General features: G+C 33.9%; 1 protein-coding gene across 8 annotated transcripts in view; it reads right to left on the reverse strand.

The window, feature by feature from the left end:
• Window positions 1-27,271, reverse strand: part of LOC144447379 (diacylglycerol kinase beta-like) — a 232,522-nt gene that overhangs the window by 51,094 nt on the left and 154,157 nt on the right. For 4 of the 8 annotated variants that reach the window (XR_013482019.1, XR_013482020.1, XM_078137369.1 and 1 more), the window contains 12 exons: window positions 19,718-19,865; window positions 18,598-18,768; window positions 16,076-16,351; window positions 15,381-15,430; window positions 14,260-14,334; window positions 13,689-13,808; window positions 12,662-12,779; window positions 12,073-12,161; window positions 8,712-8,753; window positions 5,871-5,987; window positions 3,698-3,796; window positions 1,744-1,821 (listed from right to left, as the gene is read on the reverse strand). Coding sequence is in view for 6 of the 8 variants with exons in the window: in XM_078137369.1 (XP_077993495.1) it covers window positions 1,744-1,821; window positions 3,698-3,796; window positions 5,871-5,987; window positions 8,712-8,753; window positions 12,073-12,161; window positions 12,662-12,779; window positions 13,689-13,808; window positions 14,260-14,334; window positions 15,381-15,430; window positions 16,076-16,351; window positions 18,598-18,768; window positions 19,718-19,865 (1,383 nt within the window). In the remaining 2 variants the exon portion in view is untranslated. The remainder of the gene's footprint in view (window positions 1-1,743; window positions 1,822-3,697; window positions 3,797-5,870; window positions 5,988-8,711; window positions 8,754-12,072; window positions 12,162-12,661; window positions 12,780-13,688; window positions 13,809-14,259; window positions 14,335-15,380; window positions 15,431-16,075; window positions 16,352-18,597; window positions 18,769-19,717; window positions 19,866-27,271) is intronic. The other 4 variants (XM_078137373.1, XM_078137370.1, XM_078137371.1 and 1 more) reach the window with 4 other exon arrangements.

The raw sequence follows: 27,271 nt of genomic DNA on the forward strand, positions 1-27,271 counted from the left end.
GGGTGAAGGAAGTTGTACTAGTTTGTGATGGAATGGACAGGTTGGTCCATTTGATGGGACTGACAGGTTGGTCCATTTGATGGAACTGACAGGTTGGCCCATTTGATGGGACTGACAGGTTGGTCCATTTGATGGGACTGACAGGTTGGTCCATTTGATGGGACTGACAGGTTGGCCCATTTGATGGGACTGACAGGTTGGTCCATTTGATGGGACTGACAGGTTGGTCCATTTGATGGGACTGACAGGTTGGTCCATTTGATGGGACTGACAGGTTGGTCCATTTGATGGGACTGACAGGTTGGCCCATTTGATGACTCAACTAATGATATCATTTTCCTTGAATTCAGGTTAATGGGAAATTGTTAATCTGACAACTATGATGAGTGGCTAAAATGGGAACAAAGTTAACATTTAATGGTAAGACATATGGTAAGTATGGTCACAATGGTAAGGTTGCTAACAATGGTAAGTAGATGGAAAGTATTTTCACAAGGTATTAAATGTGATAAGTATTGGACAAGTGGTAAGGAGATGGTAAGTTTGTCACAGTGGTTGAGGAATCATGTCATTGGTTCAGAGATGGTAAGTTTATCACTGGGTCAGAAATGGTAAGTTTATCACTGGGTCAGAGATGGTAAGTTTATCAAAGTGGTTCAGAGATGGTAAGCTTATCTGGTTCAGAGATGGTTGGTCACTATGTTCACAGATGGTAAGTTTGTCACAGTGGTAAGGAGGTGGTAAGTTTGTAACATTCTTTTGGAGATGATAAGTATTGTCACTGTGGTATAAAATGCCAGAGTGGATGATAAGTACCCTTACAGGTGTTAGCATATAGCATATGCCTTAGTAAAGGGGACAGTTTTGCCAAGGGTAAGTTTATGGTAATTATTGTATTGGTAAGCTTTGTTACAGATGTTAGCATATGGTAAGTATTGCCTAATATGTAAGGGAATGGTAAGTATATGGTAAATGTTGTCATGTTTTATGTTGATGGTAAGGACAGTACAGTGGCAAGTTTATCAGGTCAGTGTTGTCTGAATGGATGGCAATCATATGGTAAGTATTGATACAGATGTAAGGAGATGGTAAGTATTGGATGGTTTAATGGGGTTGGTAAGTACAGCTGAATAGTTACACTGTATGGAGAGTTAGCACTGTTACAGGTATGGGGACATGATCTAGCATAGTTAGTGTGTATGGATAGTTAGCACTGTTACAAGTATGGGGCCATGATCTAGCATAGTCAGTGTGTATGGATAGTTAGCACTGTTACAAGTATGGGGACATGATCTAGCATAGTCAGTGTGTATGGATAGTTAGCACTGTTACAAGTATGGGGCCATGATCTAGCATAGTTAGTGTGTATAGATAGTTAGCACTGTTACAGGTATGGGGACATGATCTAGCATAGTCAGTGTGTATGGATAGTTAGCACTGTTACAAGTATGGGGCCATGATCTAGCATAGTCAGTGTGTATGGATAGTTTAAATAGCACTGTTACAGGTATGGGGCCATGATCTAGCATAGTTAGTGTGTATAGATAGTTAGCACTGTTACAGGCATGGGGCCATGAGATGGCATAGTCGGTGTGTATGGAGAGTTAGCACTGTTACAGGCATGGGACCATGATCTGGCATAACCAGTGTGGTGAATAGATAGATACCAGGTGTTGTCATGGTGTGAAATGAACAGCGTATGCCAAAATAGCAGGGTGACATTCTTTTACCACAAGAACAAACCTCGGGGTCACTTGGGGTAGTTGTGGATGGAGTAGCATTGTTGTTGACCCTCAGTAAATGAGCACTTCGTGCACGGACCTATTAGGGGAAAATAAACAACAAAAACAAAAACAAAAATACAATGATGACAAAGGTGCTACAAAAGACAACTAAAATGATAACATACATGATGACTATATGCATTCAATGGTTTGGGTTAAATATCTAGCATGGAGGATATCTACTTGAGAGAATGTTTTGGTTATTATGCATGACAATAGGAGGTCAAGGGTCATACTGTAGTATTGTAATATACCTGGCTGACCATATACCAAGATGGCAAAGCTGAGGAACACTGGACCAAGTTTTACACAGGATATCAGTTTTGAACTGGATAAAGCCTTTATTTGCAATCTACACTTGTCTACTCTCTAGTCTAACATTGCTAACCTCTTTATTTGCAATGGACACTAGTCTATTCTCTAGTCTAACATCGCTAACCCCTTTATTTGCAATCTACACTAGTCTATTCTCTAGTCTAACATGGCTAACCCCTTTATTTGCAATGGACACTAGTCTATTCTCTAGTCTAACATTGCTAACCCTAATGTTACTTTTTGTCTCCTACAAGACAAACTAGGGTATACAACAAATATAATGGGCCTAGTAAAATGTTTTTCAGTCTTGACATGGTGGGTACGCTAACATCCTTAATCCTAATGTTATTTTGTTTGGCCATAGAAAGTGGAGTGTTAATTATTCCTCCACTGTCTATGGTTTGGGTTACAAAACAGACTAAGGGTACACAACATGTACAGTAGGCACAGTGTTCTTCAGTCTTGTCACACTGGCTACTCTTACATATGCCTATTAAACCCAAATGTTACTTGTCCCATTAAATTTGTCTGGTAATAAAATAAGCGATTATACACAAGTTACATATAAATGTCTGAATGTTCCTCAGTCTTACCATCAAACTCTATTTAGAATATATTTATGTGTAGTTTTCAAATACTGTAAACTTATTTATGTTGGCACATGAAAACTTTGGTGGAATGGCAATGCAGGATGTGTCAGGCATACTTCAATATGTTGGACAATACAAGGGAAGAATAGACACTACTTGTAAATAACTTATATGGTTGGCCAACCGTATCCAGTTCAACTGTTGTTGACACACTCAGCTGAATATTGAAATATGACACAACACATATAAAGTATGTTAGTGTGACTTATTTTTGTGGAAAAAGTTTTTGTGTGTACAAAGCCAGCCCCCAAAAAACTTAGGATTATAGATAGAATCTTATATCAACAATCCTGAGGTACATTTATTCTAATGGTTATGAACACCAACAATCCCCTAAATAAATTTCATTAATAGTATAAACCTATTAAGTATTAGAGGTGTGGATTATTCTATTCTGAGTAGTAGGGTTGAAGCTTGAATTGAAGTTATGTTTTAATTAGATTGTAAAATGTATGGTTTGTAAAACAGCTGCAATGCAAAGTGTGAGTAGAGTTATACCTTTCTGTATGATTTGAGAATTGCATATATGATGTCAGTTATGAAACTAACATATTTCTGAGACTCCACAACAGTACAGAATGTGTTAATATTATACAAAACTACTATACATGACCTTTGACCTGATCTACAAGTGACCTTTCACCTCAACTATCAACGTTTAAACAGTAATAGTGTTTCATTACATTTCATTCAGCATCCAGGATATTTTTAGAATAAAAATACTAACAACGCTTTCACAAACAAAACTTATAATAGCTGATCTGCAAATATTGAGAAATAAAATGAAATACTGAATGTTTCTTCCTGATTACACACTTTCCTGTAAAACAGAAGAAGTTTAAATCATTGCTAGGCTACCCCTTCTCTTTGTCTTGAAGTGATGCTGATAAATCCTACAGGTTGTATTTCTTTTCTATGCTTGGCCACTAGAGGGCAGTATTGACTTACCAGGACAGCGGGACAAACAGCAGTTGGTGGTAACATGTGATCTCTAAGCTCCCCCAGGTTGCATTCTGGTTTTATATGTGATGCACACTTGTTATGAAGCTGTGAAAGAGTAAAATAATCATAATTTGAAATATTTACTATTTGTCATGTGTCATGTCTAAATATTGTGGGCATACCTGTACAAAACTGGAAATTTTTGCTGAAGAATTATTTTCACTTATCTTGTATATAAAAACAATGTACCAGTCTGTTAATAGTAAAAATTAGTCTGAGAACTAGCTGAAGACTGTAAAATCACAAAATTTTCTAGTGGTGAAAATATCTAGATTTACAGTATATTTGGTAGCCAAAATTTTATGAATATTATATTTGGTAGTCAAAATTGGACCAAAACTCGTTGCCCTACGTCTGTCTTGCAGACTGAAGGTCATCATACTCATTTGACAATGTTCAAAGCAATAAATTTATATTTACTGAAAGTTATAGCATGCAAAGCATTTGTTCACATATTGGGATAAGTTTTCCTAACTTTATAAACTAAATATCTTTTCAATCTTACAGTCTAACATAGCTACATTTTTGTACTTCTATACTTTACTAAGTACCATTATACAGAGTTCATCGTCCTCAGCAGGTGACAATTTGAATTTCTATGCATACAGCACTCAGACAAGCTTATTCCTGTTACTAGAGTTACTCAAGGATATTGACCTTTGACCTTTGAGCGCTTTGATGATTACCAAGGTTACAAGAATTAATTGAGTAGAACATGTTAAGATTAAAGTGTCTGTTCATAGTGACAGGGCCATTCATAGTGTCGACAACTATCCATTGGGAGTAGACTGCACAGCTGGTACATGACATTTCAACACATTACACTCTAATATACTTTGATGAGTCCATACATTTCTGTCAATTTCACTCTGTACGAAGATTTAGTTGACAATAGGTTTTAACCATGTAGAAGAATTTGACGCATTTTACTCGATTCTGGCAAATATTTTGAACACTTTGTCGATTTCAACTTTGAGTTACCTGTTATATCAGACCTAACATAGCTACTACTTAATATTCACCTTCATTTACATAAAATTTAAATATCATGAATTCTCATGTTAATTCACAATCATTTACATAAAAATTAAATACAATGAATATTTATGTTAATTTACTTCATTTACATATTATGTAAATACTAAACAAATATTCAAATTCACTATCATTCAGATACTAGTACATAGAACTTAAGTTCACCCCTTATGATGCTGTTAAGGTGTCAGCGAAAATTTGCAATTTGCTTCCAAGAAAATTTTTGAGTCCGAGTACAAATTTTGATTACTAAGTTAACTTAAATATGAATTATGAATATTAATATGAATATTAATGCTAATTCACAATGATTTACATAACATTTAAACACATTACAAAGTATTTATGTTAATTAATCTCATTTACATATAATTTGAATACAGTATATTAATTAAATGTACCTAATTTACATAACATTTAAATACAACAACATATACTACTTTAAATATACATATTAGTCAATTTAAATAAAGTTAACTATTGTAGTCACATCACAGCAAGAAATCTGTGTTGCCATGTGTATGCTATATTCATCATTGTCATTGTGGGTTTTGTAAATGTAATTAATGTTTTAATTAACCTTGTTAAACTCTCCCTTGTCAAGTAATGACCTTCAGTTATTCATCTAATACACAGAAACTCAGTAAGTGTCTAGCTACCCCAAGTAGAAGTATGCCTTCATAGTCGCTTTGACACTCACTGACATACAGCAAGTTTTAGCGATGAACCAAAAGACTGTGTTCCCATAACTTGAGCCATGTGACTGCTCATAAAAGAAAACTCATTTCTATTACTCTGAACAACGACATATATTTGTGTGTTTCCCCACAGATCTGCAGAGTGCATGGGCTGGACAAATACGAAAAAAAAAAAGACTGATGCGGGGGTATTTAAGTGAAGCGCGCGCTGACCAGATACAATTCTTTTTTGAGGGCCTAATATAAAGTTTGAAGTGTAAAATTTTAGGTTTGAATATTAACTGATTGGGTTTTGATTTGAATCACGTGGAGTAGCTAGACATTACACTGTCAAGTTCATTCTATCAGTAACATATACTAAAATGTATGAAATATAGATAACTTACAGTGATTTGACACCATCTACAGTGTAATCCAGTCACTCCGTTGTAACTCTTGATAGACTTCCTACATCTGTCACACTTACCAGTGCAGTTACCTTCAATCCAATGATGGTTTAATACCTAGGAAGAACCACAAAACATCTTTACCATGGCAACTATCTATGACATCATCAAAACTTTGCACTGTAAATAACATCAAAACTCTGCACTGTAAATATCATCAAAACTCTGCACTGTAAATAACCACAAAACTCTGCACTGTAAATAACATCTTTATGGGCCCCTATCTATGATATCATCAAAACTCTGCACTGTAAATGTCATCAAAACTCTGCACTGTAAATAACCACAAAACTCTGCACTGTAAATAACATCTTTATGGGCCACTATCTATGATATCATTAAAACTCTGCACTGTAAATGTCATCAAAACTCTGCACTGTAAATATCATCAAAACTCTGCACTGTAAATATCATCAAAACTCTGCACTGTAAATAACCACAAAACTCTGCATGGTAAATAACATCTTTATGGGCCACAATCTACGATATTATTAAAATTCTGCACTGTAAATGTAATCAAAACTGTGCACTGTAAATATCATCAAACTCTGCACTGTAAATAACATCTTTACTGTAATACACCGATTTTCACAATGAAATAAGTGTGACCTATTGTTAAGTCATTTTGCAATAGTTTCTACTGACATGTTATTTTGACTTGTACAGTTCAATGGCAATATTTCACATTTCACAACTTATCATTTCAGAAACTTGACTTTCAATGAGTTCCTACAAGTGGTTGAAGTACAAGACTTCTTAGAACTTTTAAGAAATGGATGAACCCTAAAAACAATTGTAGCACCCCCTGTTGAACTCAAGGAATGTATGAACCCTAAAATCTGTGGTAGCACCCCCTGTTCATATTTATATTTTTGTGTTACGGTTTGTATAATGCCTCACTATACCAAGGTAAATATGGAATATTCCTGATTCTGTATCTAAAAAAAATTGAGGTGAATTCTCAAGACATTTTTCACAACAAACATAAGTGTGTACTTGACTGCTACTAAATCCGATTAAGAGTGCATGAATTTGACCAGTGGATTTTAAAAACATGAGCAAGACTATGAACCTATCTTATTTGGCTGATTTTTGTTACTTTGGTCCCCAAAAAACATGAACAAATGTTGTAACTATAGAACCCTTTGGATCATAGAACAAGAAACAATTGAATATCAGAGTTCTGGCTCACTACAAGACAACAAACCAAGACTTGTTTTGTTGGTTTGGTCGGTTATTGGCTTTACAATTCATGCAAGCAATCAAGCCAAAAATAGCAATGCATGCATAAACACCATAGTGGATTGTTGTCTGTAGTTTTGTATATGGGGATTTCATCCAGTTAGTGTCTTTACCAAACAGCTTGTAAAACTAAACTCAATTATTCATACATTTTAGAAACTTTGAAGGAATTTCATTTTATATTTGGGACTTCAAATTTGAAAGAAATCAGTTAAAATTAGGAAAAAAATTGACAGACGTTAATGAAACATTAAATTTTCAGCATCTTAAATATTTCAGGGTGATTTGATTGTTTTCTTTACAAAATCACAGATAACAAAACCACTTGGTATACTTCCTTTCCTCTCCCCAGTATTTTTCACAAGATAAAAACTAATATTACAATATCTCCTGAACACACCTACATGTTTCATTACCATTTCTCTATACGTAACACTTACAAGGTATCTACACTAATTTGAACCATTTTTGACAAACGAGACATGAAATCAGGACTCACTAAGTCTAACATTTGGGTCTAGATAGTGAGATTAAAAAAGAAACGCATGTGTATGAAAAGTGTCATGGTCCATTTTTGGTGAAGATGATAGAAATGATAGCTATTTATCACCTAATATTGTAACATGATTGTATTACAGTGGCAAATAACAGTAGATGGAATAGTTGCCTATATACATACTTGTGGTGAAGAGTATATTTTTAGGCAAAACATGCTGAATATAACATAATGAAAATATTACCAAGTCGTCTTGCTATTACTATTTGCAAGTTCTGTTGCTATGGTAACAGGATGAGTGACTTGTAAATGGTTGTAAGAATAGATATATGCTTATATAGAGGTTCTAATAATTGTAGGAATAAACTGGTATAATATATACAAAGAAAGGAGTAAACAAACACAACAAAATCATTTAGCTTTTCATGTTGCATTATTCAAAAATCTGAAACTGCTAGAGTGCACTAGCATGCGACCGACAAGACAATTTCCAACTTTTAGTAGGTAGGTAGGTAGGTAGGTAGGTAGGTAGGTATGTATGTAGGTAGGTAGGTATAGATAGATTTGTAGGTAACTACAGTAGCTAAGGATGGTGAAGTGCATTCACATCGTGGTAGGGTCAAACAGAACACAAATTCCCAACAAATAACACTGCCACATGGCTTGAAAAATTTTAAAAATTCAGAGTTGAGAGTAATATTAATCTGAATTTTTATCAAACAAGAAACACAAAAAAATCAACACCATTGAGAAATGTTTAATTTCACATATTATTCACACATCAAATCTGACCAAATTTGTACTAATTTTTTCTTTTGTAATATATTGAAAAGAGAAACTAATCAGCTTTGCATCGTTTATTCTATTTTTGCTTTTTTTTATTGCTATCAAAATTTGAATTTGATTTTTTTTCTGATTCTTTTTTGCAATTCTTATTCATGTGGAATGGTTGATGAGTTGTGAAGGGATAAAATACAACAATAAAATCCAAGACAAATTCATGCTGTAGAGAGAGTGGATGATAAAATTGACCTTTGACCTACCGGTACATCACCCCAAGTCTCAGGATCCCCCTTTGGCATTGACTGCATGTGTGATATAAATAAGAAACATTGGAACCAATATACAACAAACACACAAACCAAAGTTTAAAGTTGAAACTTAAAGACCAAGAATCCCTTGTGTTATTCAGGTTCTAGTAACAACAAAACATAGACGCAAGACAAAACTTCAACACTCAGATACTGTTGCCGTACGAACAAAATGAACAACTACAGAACACGTACAACATGCATGGACAAGGGTAAACATTAAACAGTTAAAAATCACATCTAGGAATCTTTTCCAAGGGGAACATATAGTTGAAATTAAAGAATGAACAATGAAAGAACAATCAAGTTCAGTTCCTGTCGTAGGTATTACCAAGACACATAAAGTAAAATTGACTTGTCACATACATATATATTGTAAAACACAAAACATGCACGACAACCTGAACTGAGAATTCTGGAAAGATGCGCTGACCAAATGATGTATCTTACGTAACACTTACTAAATGTTAATATGACCCCTTTGAAAGTGAAAGGCAATATAACCTGACATGTCTAGTGTCATATCATTGTACATAATTTGGAAAGCATGGCATGCTGTATGTACAGTCTAACACTGATTTGACCTGTAAGGTCAAAGTAATTTGCATATTACCAATATGTGTCCCAGATATTACATATGGATGTAGACACTTGAACCTCTAGGTGTTCAAAGTTGAGACATTTAGAGATATTACAATTGAAACAACAAAAATGACTGTCATTCTCTCATTGAAAGTTAATTGAGTCAAAAAACGAAAAAAGGGCATATTTCCATTTGAAAATCCCACCTTTGTAACAAATTTGAATGAAATAGTGGTAGTGAAGAAACATATGGACAGGCAGATACATGCGTGCACATATATAATTCATACTCCATACTTATACAGCCCCTATGGTTGTACCCACTGGGACTAACAAGCTCAAATACAGAGACTAAGAACTATATATTATAGTGTTTTAGAAGTGTGTGTATACAACTGATATTTCACTGATTAACTAGAGAGTGACTGTGTTGAGTCAGAGTACCAATGGATGAGAAGATGTGATTATGACAAGTAGTGAAAGAAAGTGATCTGATTGGTGGAGTAGTGAAAGAAAGTGATCTGATTGGTGGAGTGGGGAGAGGAGAGATCAATGTGATACAGATACATCATGCCGCTAATAACATGCATGCATAAAATAGTCAAAAAAGTAGACAGTATTTTACAAGTAGAGAAAATTCTGTCCTTTCTCATGCCTTCAATTTAATAGGGTTTCTCAAACACAAGAAAGTTACCTGTGAAAGTGGTTCTTTTAGTAATGCACATTTTTTCTTTTTACCTTAGTCATGCAGGGAATCATTTCAATTTTGCAGTGTGAAATTTCAATGCCAACCCATTTTATAAGTTGTATTCATCTTTTACATTTTTAGACTTGACAGCAGTAAGAACCAAACTGTTAACACTTCTCAAACAACAAATATCACAATATGCAATGCTATCAGATAATCTTTGACATTATCATTGCATCACCATGGTTACAGTTGAGAGTAAAATGGTAGGACTTAACATTGACATGAGGGGCCTTGTACTTGCAAGTCAGTACTGAGATTTGACATCGACATGAGCGGCCTTGTACTTTCAAGTCAGTAGTGAAATTTGACACTGACATGAAGGGGTCTTGTCCTGTCATGTCAGTAGCAGGATTTGACACTGTCACTGACATGAGGGGTCTTGTCCTGTCAAGTCAGAAGTAGTTAGACTTGACACTGACATGAGGGGTCTAATTGTCCTTATACCAGGGGAGGAGTAAGATTTGCCATAGACATGAGGGGCCTTGTCCCTACATGTGAGAACTAGAATTCATCATTGACATGAGGGGCCTTATCCCGTGAAGTCAGAAATAGCAGGAATTGTCATCGATGTAAGTCATTCCATAACAGAGCATTTTGATATGACATTAACCATGGGCAGCAATTAGTGTTAAAATTTGACATGTTTGTACACTTGTAGTATTGCTATGGTTACTGCATCCACTGCCATGGTAACAGCATCCATTGCTTGTAATATACGTCATTCTGTCTAACAGCTAGAGTTCTATAGATAGCACCGTTGATATCATGATACCAAATTAATCCTGAATGATAACACATACACAGGATGTGACATGTTGGCTGCAAAAGGCTGAGGTGTAAAACTTAGCATTTCAAATCAAATTTAACAATATTGGCGAGTCAACTTAAAATAGCAAGTGCTGAGTGGTATTTTCATTGTAACATTATTTCCTCAATGCTATTGTGAAAGGGAAATTACTCTCTTGTTGGTAATGATATATCAAACTATTTTTAGTATAAAACCAATGAATGACTATCTTGATCATTTGAGATAACACTCTTGATCTTTTCCCTTACCAAAATAGAAATCCTTTAGTATTCTTCAAAGAATTCTATAGGAACCATTAATATTCCTTAAAACTTCCTTTGGTATTTTAATATCCCTAGATAACAATTTATATCTTTTAAAATTGCTTCAAGAATTCTTTTTAATTAGTAATCCTGAAAGACATCAGTAAATTAGTAATCCAACAAAACTTCCTATTGAGATCTCTTAGTGTAGTATACCCACCATTACAAAAACATCCTATAGGAGTTTATACTGATGGTGATTCTAAAAAGAATTCCTAAAAAATTTTCTTACGTAGGCTTTGTCACACTGTTGGTTTTTAAATGTCTGTGATTCAATTCAAGGTTTTCACATTGGTTTATCATATCAATGGAGTCTTAAGGAGTAAATAAGATTTATTCTTTTGTCTTGGACCAATTTACTTTTTCTGTAACTCGGCCGCCACACTTTTTTTTAAACCTAAATTTTTATTCCTAATCCAACATAGGCCTTTTATTACTGGCTTCTGATTCAATCCTCACATTGTGTAAGACTGTATCAAGAGGTATTTGATACACTGTGAGACTGTATCAAGAGGTATTTGATACACTGTGAGACTGTATCACGAGGTATTTGATACACTGTGAGAATGTATCACAAGGTATTTGATACACTGTGAGACTGTATCAAGGGATATTTGATACACTGTGAGACTTTACCAAGGGATATTTGATACACTGTGAGACTGTATCAAGAGGTATTTGATACACTGTGAGACTTTACCAAGGGATATTTGATACACTGTGAGACTGTATCAAGAGGTATTTGATACACTGTGAGACTGTATCAACAGGTATTTGATACACTGTGAGACTGTATCAAGAGGTATTTGATACACTGTGAGACTTTACCAAGGGATATTTGATATATTGAGGTTATTATTTGACACTTACATTACTTGTTCTCTTAGACTTGACATAGGTACTAATACATGATGGTGGGGCTCTCTGCACACATCTCTCATGGACTGTATATTTACAAACTGTAAAACACAAAATGAATAATGTTACAGCAATATGTTATCATTATGTATTTAAAGTATATGGCTATACATGTACAACAGTTATTAAACCATGAATAAGTCATATTGCACACATCCAAACTAAACGTACAGGACATATTTTTTGGTTGTCTTACATTATGACAATGTGTATTATGTCATCAGGTCTTTTTGCAAGAGCACGAAATAATTAGACAAAACATTCACATCAGCATATTTTACTAACTTTTTCAAAACCATGGCTGACATAGGCATAATCGTATTAAACAGTTGAATACTTACATGTACAGCAAAGTCCCTGTTTACCCAGTCAAATACAATAATATACTTACATGTACAGCAAAATCCCTGTTTACCCAGTCAAATACAGTAATATACTTACATGTACAGCAAAGTCCCTGTTTACCCAGTCAAATACAGTAATATACTTACATGTACAGCAAAGTCCCTGTTTACCCAGTCAAATACAGTAATATACTTACATGTACAGCAAAGTCCCTGTTTACCCAGGCCAACCAACATATTCAAACAGAGATTACAATATGCTGGTCTGTTAAAATGTTTTAATCTCCATACATGGTTACCATCATCTTTGACATTCTGAAATTGAAAAAAAAAATCACAACATAAATTAATTTTTATGATAAAAAGTAATCAAATTCTGTTAAAGGAAAAATTCAATCTTGAAACTCTGTATTTGTCAAGATAAAGAGATTACAGTAAATGTGATGTCACTTCCTGCAAGTTTTTTCCCATAAGCCCTTGCAGGAATTTTCCAAAATTGATGAACACATGTTAAGTGTAGTTGCTTACACTCTTCCTGTACACGTATTATGATTTTTGTTCTTCAAATAAATGAGTAATACATTTTGTAAATAAATAAATATTGAATACCAAAACAAAGCAAAAGAAAGAATGTTACTATGACTACAGTCGATGACTGTGAGCTAGCAATACATTAATAATCATGCTGTCATAAATGACAAAATTATAAATTTTTGATTTCTTGAGTCTCAATATTTCTTGAAAAAGCAATTACTGGTGAGGAAAGATTTGTAAACAACACTTAAAGATATGCAGCTTTGGTGAGGACAAGAGTTGCACCGGGAATGTTTTTTTAAACTGTTTTCTTAAATATAATCAACTTGCTTGTAATATATTGTATACCCATGAACAGTGTTGAATCACCTGTAGGTAAACAATTTTATGTAGCTGTACATATAACATAGTACAATAAATATAATCAAATTGAATTTTAGATCCACACCCTAAAATCAGCACCCCCAATGTGATAATATGCTTTCAATCTGCTGCTATACTATTTATGGATAAAGTAGACCTCTGATTAGTATGTACAATGTCAAATTATTGGTATTTTAACAATTTTCAGTAAAATATATTGTGGTTGTCTGATCGAAAAAAATATGATATCAGTTACAGCTTGTGTAGCTTTAATGAGAGGAATTGTAGATGAATAAAGATAATTTTGATTAGAAGTGTATTACTTACTGTATCTAAGCCTAATAATACTAATAGTGGTATTGTTGTCATTCCACCACGAATCCATTCCTCCAATGACACTGTACCATCTGAATCATAGTCTATCTCTACCATCATATCTTGAAGTATCTAGTGGAGAGAACAACACACAAACAAATGAACAATTCAACAAACAAACATACACATACAAGTTTACAATACAAGAGTGCTACAGATATTGTTAAATCACAGTGACCTATCACTTTTAAATTGCACTGGATAAGCACAGTCTCAGATAAAGGGCTTTCTTTGCATGCAATCTGACAATATTGACATTCAAGATCCAATCAAAGTCTGATTGGTTAGTTCGATTTTTACAGCCTTTTGATTGGCTATTGGCAGTGAACAAGGCTCTACTTTTTTCATTGAGATATATTTTTTCATTTTAATAAATTACAATTTTAGTCTAAACTTATATTCTTGTTGGGGTGATTTTTTTTGCAGAGAACAATATTGAAGTGACCCGACAAATACTCAAAAGATAATATTGAATTTATATTATAGTTTCACTTTGATTTGTGGTGTGAAAATTTTTACTCACTGGTCTTAACTCTGACACATCCCATCCTAAGTATTCAGCCACATGCATCATTTGGTTAACTATGCAATCCAGCTCCTGAAAAAGAAATAAAATTGTCAGTGACAAACACCCCAAAAACTGTTGTGTTATAGGTTAACAATTGCTCATATTTTCTCATCTATTGCCTACTTCTCATGAAAATTACTACTACTAGATCTTTCCAAATACAGCACCCTCTGGTGACAAAGTGAAGTAGTGTGATGCACAAGTTAGGTATACAAAATTACTCTGTTATTGACCTCTGACCCAACACAAAAGATTCTGATAGAGAAAACCTTTATGTCTCTCTGTCTGGAGAACAATTTGAACGGAATATCACAACATGAATCATCAACAAGAGAGGACAACAGTACTGTACAACTATCATCTTACTTTTCGCAGTCAAATAAAAATAACAATAATAACAATAATAATAATAATAATAATAACTTTAATACACAACTGTATCATCAGTGAATACAGTATGATAAACAACAACAACAACAACAACAAAATAATAACGACAAATAATAGTACTTCTTGTCAGAAATGTTAAATTTTGTATTTGTTCTTGTGTTGAAACCATCCAGATATTTAACAATTGCAGGACAACTGGCTAACAATTATTATATTAAAGTTAGCAAGCTAGGTTTTTTGAATGCAGTAAAAGGGTGAGGGTTTATTTGATGCTGTAAAAGGGTGAGATTTTATTTGATGCTGTAAAAGGGTGAGATTTTATTTGATGCTGTAAAAGGGTGAGATTTTATTTGATGTGCTGTAAAAGGGTGAGATTTTATTTGATGCTGTAAAAGGGTTAGGTTTTATTGCAATGTGGTGAGGTTTCATTTGGTGTTGTAAAAGGGTGAGGTTTCAGTTGATGTTGTAAAAGGGTGAGGTTTTAGTTGATGCTGAAAAAAAGGGTTAGGTTTTAATGCAATGTGGTGATGTTTCATTTGATGTTGTGAAAGAGTGAGGTTTTAATAGTCGGTGCTGTAAAAGGGTGAGGTTTTATTTCATGTTGTAAAAGGGTGAGATTTTATTGAACACTGCTATGATCAGGTTTTATTGCAACATAATTGTGAGGAGAAAATATCAGTACTTACTGAGCTATCGAGCAGTCCATTTCCGTCAGTGTCATACAATCGAAACATAACTGAAATTGAAAAAAGGATTGAGTTTGATAAATGGATGACCCCGATTTGTTAGGGAGTTTAAATCCTTGTTATTAATCAATGACAACCTTGATTCATGACTAGATTTTACAAATGTGATGTCAGTCAGTTTTGTAACTTCTATGCTCATTGTTACATACCATATGGAGAAATGGGATTCAGATTTTTTCAAAAGTGACAAGAAAAGACAATTCTATGTTATGACTAGTTCTTTATAAATACTAGTAAGTCTGTCGGATAACAATTAAAGTAATTAACTTTCATATGTCATTTATCAAAAATATTGATATAACCGTCAGACCTCATCAAACAATTCTACATCAGACCTGTTAATAAACAAACAAACAAACAAACAAACAAACAAACAACAACAAAACTACCCACCTATTGAGTTGTCAATAAACAAACTAATAATGAACTAACTGATCAATTCCCCATCTATGTACCCACCCACCTGCCCAACCATTAATGAACCAACCTGTACCCACCTGCCCAACCATTAATGAACCAACCTATCTTTTATCCATGCACCTACCCCATCCACCCACCCATTAACCAAATAACTATTAATGAACCAACCAATCTTTAACCACCAAAAAGCAAGTGAGTACAAAATAAAGACTTACATTCTAGTTTATCTTCAGGTTTTCCTCCTTCTAACAGTGAGAGATAACACACAATATCTTTCATATAAACCACCTGACTAGCTACAGCACGGTGTACACCTTCAGGATATTCTTCTCTAGGTCCGGTAGGTTCTACTTTTTCTTCCTCACTAGAACTATCGTCTCGTTCCATCAGTGTCTTGTGTCGCCTGAAGAATGATCTTGGCAAGGAGCTAGCTTTTATCCTGCGTGCTTTTTGCCTCTGTGATTTTTTGGAAGATTTTGCTTGGGATTTTTCTGGAATGTAAAGTATGCCTGTATGTCATGTCAGTTTTTGAAATTGGCTAAAAAACAACAAATACTAGGTTTATTAAGTAAAATAGAATGAAATTAAATAAATTAAATTCAAATGAAATATTTAGTAACTAAATTAACAGAAATGAAAATTAATGCCATTGGTATTGCAGCACAACGATGCTAATATTATCATAATTATTACCATGAACCGAGTATAATCTATTTATAGTTGCTATGGCCATTATAGTGGTTGCTAGGTATTTCAATAGTCACCCATTAATAATGTTAATGTCAAAAATACTACACGATTTGTTGTTGTTATTAGGTCATGGACTCACCAAATTTTTTCTTTTACAAAAAAATTCCCTAGCTGACTCAAAAGGCAAATAAGATATATTTGTCTTAACTGAAAACATTCTAGCTAGGTTGTTCCTAAGGGTATGGTAATTGTTGCTAGATATTTTTGTCAAATATATGGAATGCTAGTTTTATGGTCTACCTGTAATTGTTGTTGCTAAGGGCATGGTAATTATTGCTAGGCATTTTTGTCAAATATATGGAATGCTAGCTCTATGGTCTACCTGTGATTACACTTTGGTTAAGTAGCTGCTATGAGCAGTCATCATTTTCAGGAACGTGTACTATTTTGTGACCTACAAAATCATACTTAGAGGTTGAAATATCTGTGGTTTTGCAGTTGCTATGGGTACAGTCATGGTTGCTAGGAACTGTTTTATTTGTTCTGTGAATACTCATTTTCAGACTTACCCATATTCATATTTATTTGGGTATAACATTACTTGTTTTTTAACAGTTGCTATGAGCATGGTCATGATTACCTAATGTTTCTCTATGTTTTCAGTTTTTGGTATATTTGTTCCAACTGACATGTAAATTCTTTATTTAGACACCCCACAGAACAGACCAATCGACATCATGCAGCAAACTGCAAAGCTTTTGAAGACCATTTGTACTTTATATTTTAATTTTGTTTTACTTCACAAAAGATATTTGGATGTTATAATGGCTAACATCTTGTTCAGTTTCACATTGATGGGTAATTGGAACTGTTACAGAAAGAATGTTATACATCATAATATTGAGAATACAATTCAAGAACGTGCTTGAGGCTTATGGACGGTTTGTACCATACCGCTGAGAACAAATTTTGTAACTATATGTTACATTTATGTATGACAATTTTACTCCAATCTTTTATAACTTCTGCAAGGTAAGCATTAAAGGTGCAAGGCAATGTATGCCTTATAAGGAAATGTGCATATTTTGAGACATCTATATATGGTGTCAAAGTTCCTAATTTGTATATTTTGAGACATCTATATATGGTGTCAAACTTCCTAATTTGTATATTTTGAGACATCTATATATGGTGTCAAACTTCCTAATTTGGAAATGTGCATTTTTCAATATGTTACCATATATGGTGCTGCATTCCTTACTAATGAAATGTGCATATATTGAGACATTTATATAGTGTTAAACTTCCTAATTTGAAAATGTGCATTTTTCGATGTGTTACCATATATGGCACTCTATTCCTTACAATGGAATGTGAATATGTTACCATATGTGCTCCTTATAAGGAAATGTGCACATTTTGAGAAATCTATATATGGTGATGAACTTCCTAAAATGGAAATGTGCATTTTTCAATATGTTACCATATATGGTATTATACTCCTTATAAGGAAATGTGCATATTTTGAGAAATCTATATATGGTGATGAACTCCTAATATGGAAATTAGCATTTTTTAAATATGTTTCCATACATGTTTACTGAACCCCTTTTAAGGGAAGTGTGCATATTTGTGAGGTATATTACCATACATGTACATCGTGTTGAACTCCCTAATATTGTGCACTGTTCAATGTGCTACCTCAATGGTGTTGGCCCATACAAAGAAATGTGAATATTTTTATTTAACCATATCACTGAGTGCTAAACTCAATCCTAATAAGAAAATTGAAATTGTTCAATATGTTTTCAAGTGCAGAGTTGAATTCCCGATATAGAACGTGCATTTTGAAAGATATGTTACCACGAAGTGTTGAACTCCATATATGGGAAAGTGCATTGTTCTGAATCACTATATATGGTGTTTGCTGAACCTGCCAATTGCAAGAATCATGCAAAAATCGACTGAGTTGGTGCTCCCTCGCAAGACACTCAGAGCATTTTGAGATACAATGATTTCACCATTTGCCCCCCATGCAAATACTCACTTTGCAATATAGAAGTGGCTTTGATTTGATGCACAGAATGAATAGAGCCATTTGAAGCAGTGGATTTTTTGGAGGAGCTGCGTGAATGACTAGGAGAACCGGCGGGGGTTCCACCGCTTATTAAGTTAGGTACTGGCTTTGTGCTTGGAGTCTCTGTGTTATTGCTGGATCCTGAGAACAAAGTTTAGACATTAACGGCAAATCATGGTTAGGATGAAATATGGTATAGAATACTAAACAGGCATACCAGGTAGTCAAATTAATACATAATCATGTAAACATGTCATACTTGAAAATGATGTATGGTTATTAGGTGTTTGTGGTTGTTGTACTTGATATGCATATACATAATATATTATGAAGCAGATTGGCATATTCCATATTTCAGTTTGTCCGTAGCGTTCCAATGCTTCTATAGCATACAAACAATTGTGGTTGAGGCCCATAGACATTAACTATCCTATCTGAAGTTTTCATACAGACATCAGAATTCTTGTCAAATAGTCTTGAATACGTTGAAAGCAACACACTTTGAAACTGGGACCTACATTTTTTTTGTGATTAAAGCAAGGGTACAGCAAATGCAAAATATAAACTAAAATTTACTGTTGAGCTATTAATAGTCAACACACATATAAGTGGCTTGACAAACATAAAATGACTAAATAACAGAGACCATATGCATACAATTCAACATATTAAAGCCCAATGTTTGAATACCATGTTCATGCATTTGTGCTACCTTTACCCATAGTGTGGTGTGTCCTCTAATGATAGCCATATTTTGTTGTTGTGAGTCAAAATGAGAAAAACTGGGATTTCTCATGAGTCACCACATAGTAAGAAATTGGAGAATACCAAATTTTGGTGTGTCACTAGGAATTGTGTGCATCAGTGGCAAATTAGCTTAGAGAGCACTCTGCTGTGGTGTCACAAATATAAGATGGGATAATTATTTTGTTTAGGACTAAATTTTTCTATACCCTCAGTTAGACATGTTTCCACACCAAAATTTTAATAGGTCGATATGTTACCTTCCATGAAGACTCTTAAAAAATAATGATGTGGTACAAGTGTTTGTGACATGATATTTGTATAGAAATTACAAATTTGCACCAACCTTCTCTCCCAGGAATATTTTTATTATTATCATCATCTGGTGACTTCTTTACAAAGGATAAAAATAGATGCTGACAGAGATCTTCTGGCATAATATCCACATCCAAGTATGTCTCCATAAATAATTTAAATCCTTCATAATCTATGGGCTGGAAAAAGAAAATAACAACACCACCAACAAGTCAGTTTCTTATCCATAAGTAAGAAAATCTGCTAAAAATTTAGTTTCTTATCCACACGAAGGAAATGTGCTAAGAATTCAGTCACATGTCAAAAGTAATCTTATTTGTCAGATATTGTTTTGCCTGCCTTTCGTCCACCTTTAATACTAGCAACTTGAAGAAAGAAGTACAAATGTAGTTACTTAAAATTTATGCTTAATATAGTCTGGTTATCTTTAGTTCCTTTTTAATATTAAACTGAATTGCAGAAAGTAATATAGGATGGTCTAGTTATCACTGTTCTGTTTTGATATTAAATTTGTAGAAGGAAATATTCAGTATTCTATTTGACTATTAAAGTCTGGCTATATTGTGTTCTGTTTTAATATTGATTATACATCATTATATATACATGTATGATTAAATTATATAATTAATGTTTTCATATTTAATCTATAGAAGGAAATAGTTGGGTATAAATTTGATTATTGGTGTGCAATTCTATTAAATCTACAGAAGTGAAATATTTGAATTTAATTTGGCCATCTTTGTACTGTTTTGATTTTAAATTTACAGTAGGAAATATTCTAATTTACAAATATGTTGAACTGTTCATTATTTGAATCATAAGTAAATCTAGATTGAAATCATACATAGGTACTACATCTGCACTTGAAAACTATAAAAATGGAATTGGTGCTAGCTGCATTTTTAGTGAATTCCATTTTCAGTGTATCTACTGTTGGGTCTTTAGGGAGATCATGGCAAATAGTTGGGATCATGGCCAATAGTTGGGATTATAGCCAATAGTTGGGATCATGGCCAATAGTTGGGATCATGGCCAATAGTTGGGATCATGGCCAATAGTTGGGATCATAGCCAATAGTTGGGATTATAGCCAATAGTTGGGATCATGGCCAATAGTTGTGATCATGGCCAATAGTTGGGATTATAGCCAATAGTTGGGATCATGGCCAATAGTTGGGATCATGGCCAATAGTTGGGATTATAGCCAATAGTTGGGATCATGGCCAATAGTTGGGATCATGGCCAATAGTTGGGATCATATCCAGTAGTTGGGATCATATCCAGTAGTTGGGATCATGGCCAATAGTTGGGATAATGGCCAATAGTTGGGATCATGGCCAATAGTTGGGATCATGGCTAATAGTTGGGATCATGGCCAATAGTTGGGATCATATCCAGTAGTTGGGATCATAGCCAGTAGTTGGGATCATGGCCAATAGTTGAGATCATGGCCAATAGTTGGGATCATGGCCAATAGTTGGGATCATTGCCAATAGTTGGAATCATGGCCAATAGTTGGGATCATGGCCAATCGTTGGGATCATGGCCAATCGTTGGGGTCATGGCCAATCTTGGGATCATGGCCAATTGTTGGGATCATGGCCAATAGTTGTGATCATAGCCAATAGTTGGGATTATGGCCAATATTTGGGATCATGGCCAATAGTTGGGATCATGGCCAATAGTTGGGATCATGGCCAATAGTTGTGATCATAGCCAATAGTTGGGATTATAGCCAATATTTGGGATCATGGCCAATAGTTGGGATCATGGCCAATAGTTGGGATTATGGCCAATAGTTGGGATCATGGCCAATAGTTGGGATCATAGCCAATAGTTGGGATTATAGCCAATAGTTGGGATCATGGCCAATCGTTGGGGTCATGGCCAATAGTTGGGATCATGGCCAATAGTTGGGATTATAGCCAATAGTTGGGATCATAGCCAATAGTTGGGATCATGGCCAATAGTTGGGATCATGGCCAATAGTTGGGATCATGGCCAATAGTTGGGATTATAGCCAATAGTTGGGATCATGGCCAATAGTTGGGATCATGGCCAATAGTTGGGATCATGGCCAATAGTTGGGATCATGGCCAATAGTTGGGATCGTGGCCAGTAGTTTGGGATCATGGCCAATAGTTGGGATAATAGCCAATAGATGGGATCATAGCCAATAGTTGGGATCATGGCCAATAGTTGGGATCATGGCCAATAATTGGGATCATGGCCAATAGTTGGGATCATGGCCAATAGTTGGGATGATAGCCAATAGTTGGGATCATGGCCAATAGTTGGGATCATGGCCAATAGTTGGGATCATGGCCAATAGTTGGAATCATGGCCAATAGTTGGGATCATGGCCAATAGTTGTGATCATGGCCAATAGTTGGAATCATGGCCAATAGTTGGAATCATGGCCAATAGTTGGGATCATGGCTAATAGTTGGGATCATGGCCAATAGATGTGATCATGGCCAATAGATTGGATCATGGCCAATAGTTGGGATCATGGCCATTAGTTGGGATCATAGCCAATAGTTGGGATCATGGCCAATAGTTGGGATCATAGCCAGCATTGAGATTACACATGGTACGACTATACTAATACAGGGATGATTAAAGGGGCACAAGCTGAGTTATTCTTTTTTGGACAAGATTTATGCTGCATATCTAAAAGTCACTCATAGTATTCTACTTACAAATATGTTGAACCTGGTATTAAAATGATCTGATGACATAATTTTTTATGCATACCAAAAATGTATAGGAATCAATACTAGGCAATCAACTGTTCTAACAATGCTAGAAGACAATTGTAATGTCATAGAAGGTATACATCAACACTAACATTATACTAGAAAGTGGTTTTATTGTATTTTCACTTGAGTAAATTGTTTATAAACTCACCTTGTGCCACTTTAACATATAAGGACTCTAAACATTTATTTTATGACATGTTGTCAATTTATCATATCTATGTTTGATATCTTTACATAAATTGGAAAGTTGTAGTCCTAAGATTAAATTATTTCATAACTACTAACAGATAAATTGATTATATAATACTATATTTAATAATCATACAAGATAATTACCATTTAGTAGAGTTCAATTAGTTCTAGCGGAATATAACTTTTTAGGTTTATCTAAGTGAAGTCCACAATGAGACGAACATAATGATATGTAATTTTAATAAGTGAACTCTCTAATTGAATATGAAACAAGACTTGAACTGAAATTCCTTTCCTGTATGTTTTTTATGGGATATATGGACACTTCATTAAGGGTTATTAAGTTACAGGTTGACATCATATATAGTATAATATTTAGCTAGTGAACTCATATCTCTTTCTATCATTTTAGAAAGATAGTTGACAGTGGTTTGGATTAAAATTGATCAAATGTGACCTTCAAAATCAGGAAAAAAAATGTGAAAATTGTGATGTAGTCATAAAAAGAACAAATCTCGTTTGACTTCACCCCAGGCACATGCATGCAGAATATGACGAGACTCAATGGACAATGTGGAGAAGAACTAGAAAACTAAATTTGATGTATTTGGCACAAAGGTTGACATTTTGATACTATTTTAGGATACATTTTCTATACACCAGGTACATGTAGTATATTAGGGTTAAATTTCACGTACTGCCAAGACTATCAGAGAGAAACTGTTAAAAAGCAAAGGAAACATCTGTCAATTCCATTTGATAGGGTCAGTTGGGACATATGCATATTGTATAGATTGCATAGCATGCAGTTAGTATCTTGCGTCACTCAGTGTTAGTATATATGTAATTGTGTTGATGTGTTGAAAAGTGCACAAGGTCTAAAGTTCTCACTCTACAGAGTATATCAATATAGTTATTATTCAGATAGTCTACTTCTAATTGTGGACACATCTTAAAAATATGACGTGCAAAAACACCTCGTAATCTGTGTTGTTAATCGGTTTTGTTCAAAACAGAGAATAGTATTTTAATATTTCAACTTTTTGTCTGATATATATAATTCATTATGAAATATAAGACAACTCTAATATATAATTGCCTTTTTCTTATGATAAAATGGTATTTTTATTTTAAAATTAAAAAGGTGTATTTTCCTCCAACATTTAGAAAAACAGATTTGAGGTGATTCAATTTTGATGGCAATCATTTCAAGGTGTGTCCTCCGAGAAGAGAAAGATTAAAGTTGCAACAAACTGCAGGAGATTATAAAATCACACCACACAGGAAAACTAGAGAAAGTATTCCATCTTTATCCATCCACTATGAATCTAATTGGACCACTTCAAATTCACATTATCCAATCAAAATGTCTGAAATTGGTTCAGCAACCAATCATAAGTAATATAGAGCAAATGACAAATTTGATTAACCAGCTTTTCCATGCAAGCTATTGGTTTATTCAATTTTCCATATATGGTTATCTTCCATATGTGGAACACTGCAAACAATACAAATATTCTACAAATAGTGCTGGAAGGTTATTAAATTGGTCCATCTCATCATCATCATACACTGATTGTGGATGGACACAGAGAAACTAATCAAAGTTGTAGTAAGGAGTGAGTAAAACCACACAGATGTGAGTAAATTTGGGGAAAATATTCAAAGAAAAGTAGTTTCTGATTCTTCCTTACTTGGTTGAGAACATCCACACTCTGCAGTTGATGGAAAGTCAGTTAATGGTGATTAGCAGAGTTAGATCATTATTTGGTTAGAATGTACTTAAAACTTGAAAATACATTCTCACAATGACAACAACAATGTGAATGAGAATACCATTCTTCTTTTTCATTTTTTTTGTTTAAAGATGAACTAAGAATTTGTGTAGTGATAAAAACTGAGGTGCCTGCAGCTTCACAATGCAAAATGAAGTTTCCATTAAGTAATATTTAGTCAATTTTCTTGTAGACCTTGCCAAGGTTCAATCAAAATCATTTTATAACTAAACATATATAAACTTCACAAGATTATTTTTTCAATATGTATTCTTTCAAACTTGAATCAGACAAACAGATTGTCGAATATCAAGTGATATGTGCAAAGATCAATGTTTATAAAATGGACTGACCAAATTTGAAAAATTGCATTGTTTCTCCAACACTATCAATACAGGTTATGGTGAAAACATACTTTTTAACATGATACTTCAAACCATTGACAAGATAACAATAAAAACAAAATTCATGAAAAATAATAGAGTTCTCATCCACATTTTGACTACTCAACACGACAAGGCAATTTCCTTTCATATCTACTCCATAACTTGACATTTAAGAAGTGTAACTATTCTGAGATAAAAGGTTGACATCTATAAAGCAATTGCTGTATAATATATAAAAATGTCACCCAGGATGCATATCTTTTGTGGCCAAAATAACAAAGATGTATTTTACAATATTATACAAACTTGAGCAAGAATGTAAATATTATGAATATCACAAACACATCATACAGAAATAGAGTACTATACTATATACCACCACTAGAGGGTGCTATTTTTTCAAAATACATTATTTTTAAGAAGAGAAATGCATTTCAAGTGTTTACACAGTAGATAAGTAGTAACATCAAACTGCACTATGAGAAAGCAACAGAATTGACAAGGTTTAATATATTTCATTGTTTAATAGTATAATTCCATAAATTACACTCTGCAACAAACAGTCATATTGTTTACAGTATAAATGCATTTGAGTTCTTACTATTGTTAATAAGCTGAGTGGTCTTTAGACCACCTAGTTTTCTTTTTTTGAGTTGACTAGTGAAGTAGTTTCTGTGATTCTCTGATATATGATGACAACTGCATTACAATGACAACCAATCAAGCTGCAAAAAGGGATTTCAGGAATATGTTTTGTTGAAAAGAACTTTGTATAAAACATCCCTGAAGTCCATTGAGTTCAAAATCAACCATCAAAGCCATGTGTAGGATCTTATTATAATCAACCATCAAAGCCATGTATAGGATCTTATTAGATTCTCTGTATCATTATTATGTTTCCATACAGGATGTGTAATAGTTGGTTTGTGATTCACTCACAGTAGGAATGGTTTTTGTACAAAATTCTTATCAACTATGATTATCTCCTAAACGTTTGTTCAAACCTTTATCTTTTTGTAGCTTGATTTATATTCATTGTATTTGTCAGGTGTAAATGTGGCGTCCATTCTCTTTTTATTTTTCATTGTATTTGTCAGCTGTAGCAACTATAATATCTAAATTTGTGAATGCTAGGTACAAGGTGAATTTATTGACCTTAATTCAACCACGTCTGGTTGTTGAACAAGATATTTTATTTGTATTGCCCTTCTGATAACCATGTGAAAGAATTCCAATTGTAACATATACATATGATATCACTAGAGGTAAAAAGTTTCTACTTTTTAATGAACTATTCTGTTTTGCAGCTGTTTCATTTCAGAGCAATTTTATTTCCCACTGAGACTTGCTGCATTCTCCACACTAAAGTGATGGTTACCTTGGCGTTGACATGGATGCCCATGACAATGACGGATGGCATCCCAATGACAACGATATCACTGACTGTTCTGTAAACTATCACCATCAAGTTAGAATTTGAAACATCAACATACATGGACATAATTTTTAACAAATTGGTTCGCATTGAAAAGTTTTTCATAATAATAATAATAATAGTTGGTTGAAAATAAAGAAATCACCTTCCCTGAAACTTAGCATATTATCTTTACGTCTAATTTCAGTCTTTTTGAGATGCAAATATTTAATAACAAATCTTTTGAGGAAAATTCTCAGTTGGTTGGAAAAGAAATTTCTTGTTTGAATAAACGTACTTTTTGGCAAGACCATAAGAAGTGGTACAATATCAATAGTTCTTGATACTGATACTACACATCAAAGTCCACATATGAAAGCAAACTTGTACAAACTCAAACAAAACCTAATAGGGAGATGTACTTAAGAGTACATTTTTTTATGGAAACTGCTTGTTTTCCTACACACCCATTGCCATATTTCCCTCAAGTCCTGTTTCCGTCATTGTCGTTAAACATGGCCTCTTTTATGGCACCGTTCAAGACGCACCATCACTGTTATTTTGCAGTGTCACGGAATAAATAACAGTTCTCGTTTGTGAGAATGGTTTCCATATACACGGTAACACCAACTCGTGTACGTCTGTAGTTAGATTGATATTTGTTCTGCTTACAAACTTATCAAAATCTATGATAGATTCTCAGTATTTTATCAGGGTATTCATTCAAATTAATTAGGTATGGAAAGCCATGCACTTTTTACTAGATAACCTTCACTGTTTAATACCAGGGTTCCCTAGGTGAGTAAAAAATGTACACTGATAGATATATACCAAAGGTACAGTATGCAAATTGAATACATGAATATCAAGTCATAATGCTTCAAATGGAAATTCCATCTGTGCTATTTAGTATTCACCAGTCCTTTTCAACTGATACTAGTAATAGTATAAGCAGATTGGTATTAAGTGTTACCAAGTAGCAATCTTACATATTTTAATGGTAAGTGTTACCAAGTAGCAATCTTACATATTTTAATGGTAAGTGTTACCAAGTAGC

This window comes from Glandiceps talaboti, chromosome 16, assembly GCF_964340395.1.
Source record: "Glandiceps talaboti chromosome 16, keGlaTala1.1, whole genome shotgun sequence".
Classification (NCBI taxonomy): Eukaryota; Metazoa; Hemichordata; class Enteropneusta; family Spengelidae; genus Glandiceps; species Glandiceps talaboti.